The following is a 1,023-nucleotide window of genomic DNA, read 5'->3' as shown; positions in this document are numbered from 1 at the left end:
CGCTCTTCATGCTGGACCTGTACAACGCGATGACGACCGAGGAAGAGGACGCGACACTGGGGAAGACGCTCTCTGGGAAAGCGCGTAAAGGCGCCTCTGTGGTTCCACATGGATACTCGAGCGCGTCGCAGCAGGCGTACCGCGCGGCGCCCTTGACCAGTCAGAGCCCGCCTTTGGCCACCGCGCAAGACACCAACTTTCTCAATGACGCGGACATGGTGATGAGCTTTGTCAATCTGGGTACGTATAGTTGGGTGGCAGGGTTTTCTCTTAAAGTGTGTCAGTATTTAATCCTCGTGTTCTGTTCAAATTCACCTGCATGTTGTATGTGTAAAATATTAATATTTGTAGTGTCATTTCACATTTGTCAAATCTAAACCGCAGGAAAAGTCTATTGGATATGTACCCGTTTTATTTATCTCTATACATTGATGCACTTTTCGGAATAATGACACTGCTTTTATTTGGTGTCATACTGTATTAAAATAAATACAAATAAACATTTAGCTGGCGCAGGCTACATCTCTACGGAGTTTATGTCAGTCAGAGAATGTTATTCATTGCGTTTGTTCATGTTTTATATCTGGGGTCTCAGAGATAGCCTACCGAATTTCTTTTTTTTCCCCTGCGGGAGAATGTGAACTTTTGTTTATATTTACTTTTTACGAAGTTATGCAAATTAAGAAATGCCAATTTGATGCTTTAACACGCCTATATTTTTGCGCTAAAGGGCCTCAGACATCAGAACACGTTTAAACATAAATGATGTGCTCTTTTATAGAGGGAATGCAATTACAGCCTAGCTCCTGATTTTAAATGGTAATTATTGATAATTGCCAGCTACCGTTTCGTTTGTCACAATATTACAGATTTAGTGCTTCACCAAGTTTATAAAATGTTAAATTATAGCCTATTGAATTTAGTAGACACACGGGAGTCTAGAAGGGCTGAGCTGAGTAAACAAGCTTCACTCTAAAAAATGCTGGGTTGTTTTAACCCAACTTTGGGTCAAATATGGACTAA

At 41.0% G+C, this 1,023-nt stretch overlaps 1 protein-coding gene across 1 annotated transcript in view; it reads left to right on the top strand.

Annotated features, from left to right (window-relative positions):
* Positions 1–2: 2 nt before the first annotated feature.
* Positions 3–1,023, top strand: part of bmp5 (bone morphogenetic protein 5) — a gene marked incomplete at its 5' end in the record, with an annotated part of 15,014 nt that continues 13,993 nt past the window's right edge. Inside the window, one exon of the mRNA XM_016477143.1 lies at positions 3–240. Within this exon, the coding sequence (XP_016332629.1) occupies positions 3–240 (238 nt within the window). The remainder of the gene's footprint in view (positions 241–1,023) is intronic.

This window comes from Sinocyclocheilus anshuiensis, unplaced genomic scaffold (assembly GCF_001515605.1).
Source record: "Sinocyclocheilus anshuiensis isolate Anshui unplaced genomic scaffold, SAMN03320099.WGS_v1.1 scaffold1540, whole genome shotgun sequence".
Classification (NCBI taxonomy): Eukaryota; Metazoa; Chordata; class Actinopteri; order Cypriniformes; family Cyprinidae; genus Sinocyclocheilus; species Sinocyclocheilus anshuiensis.
Note: the sequence above shows the minus strand (reverse complement) of the source record. Positions and strands in the feature narration are given on the sequence as shown.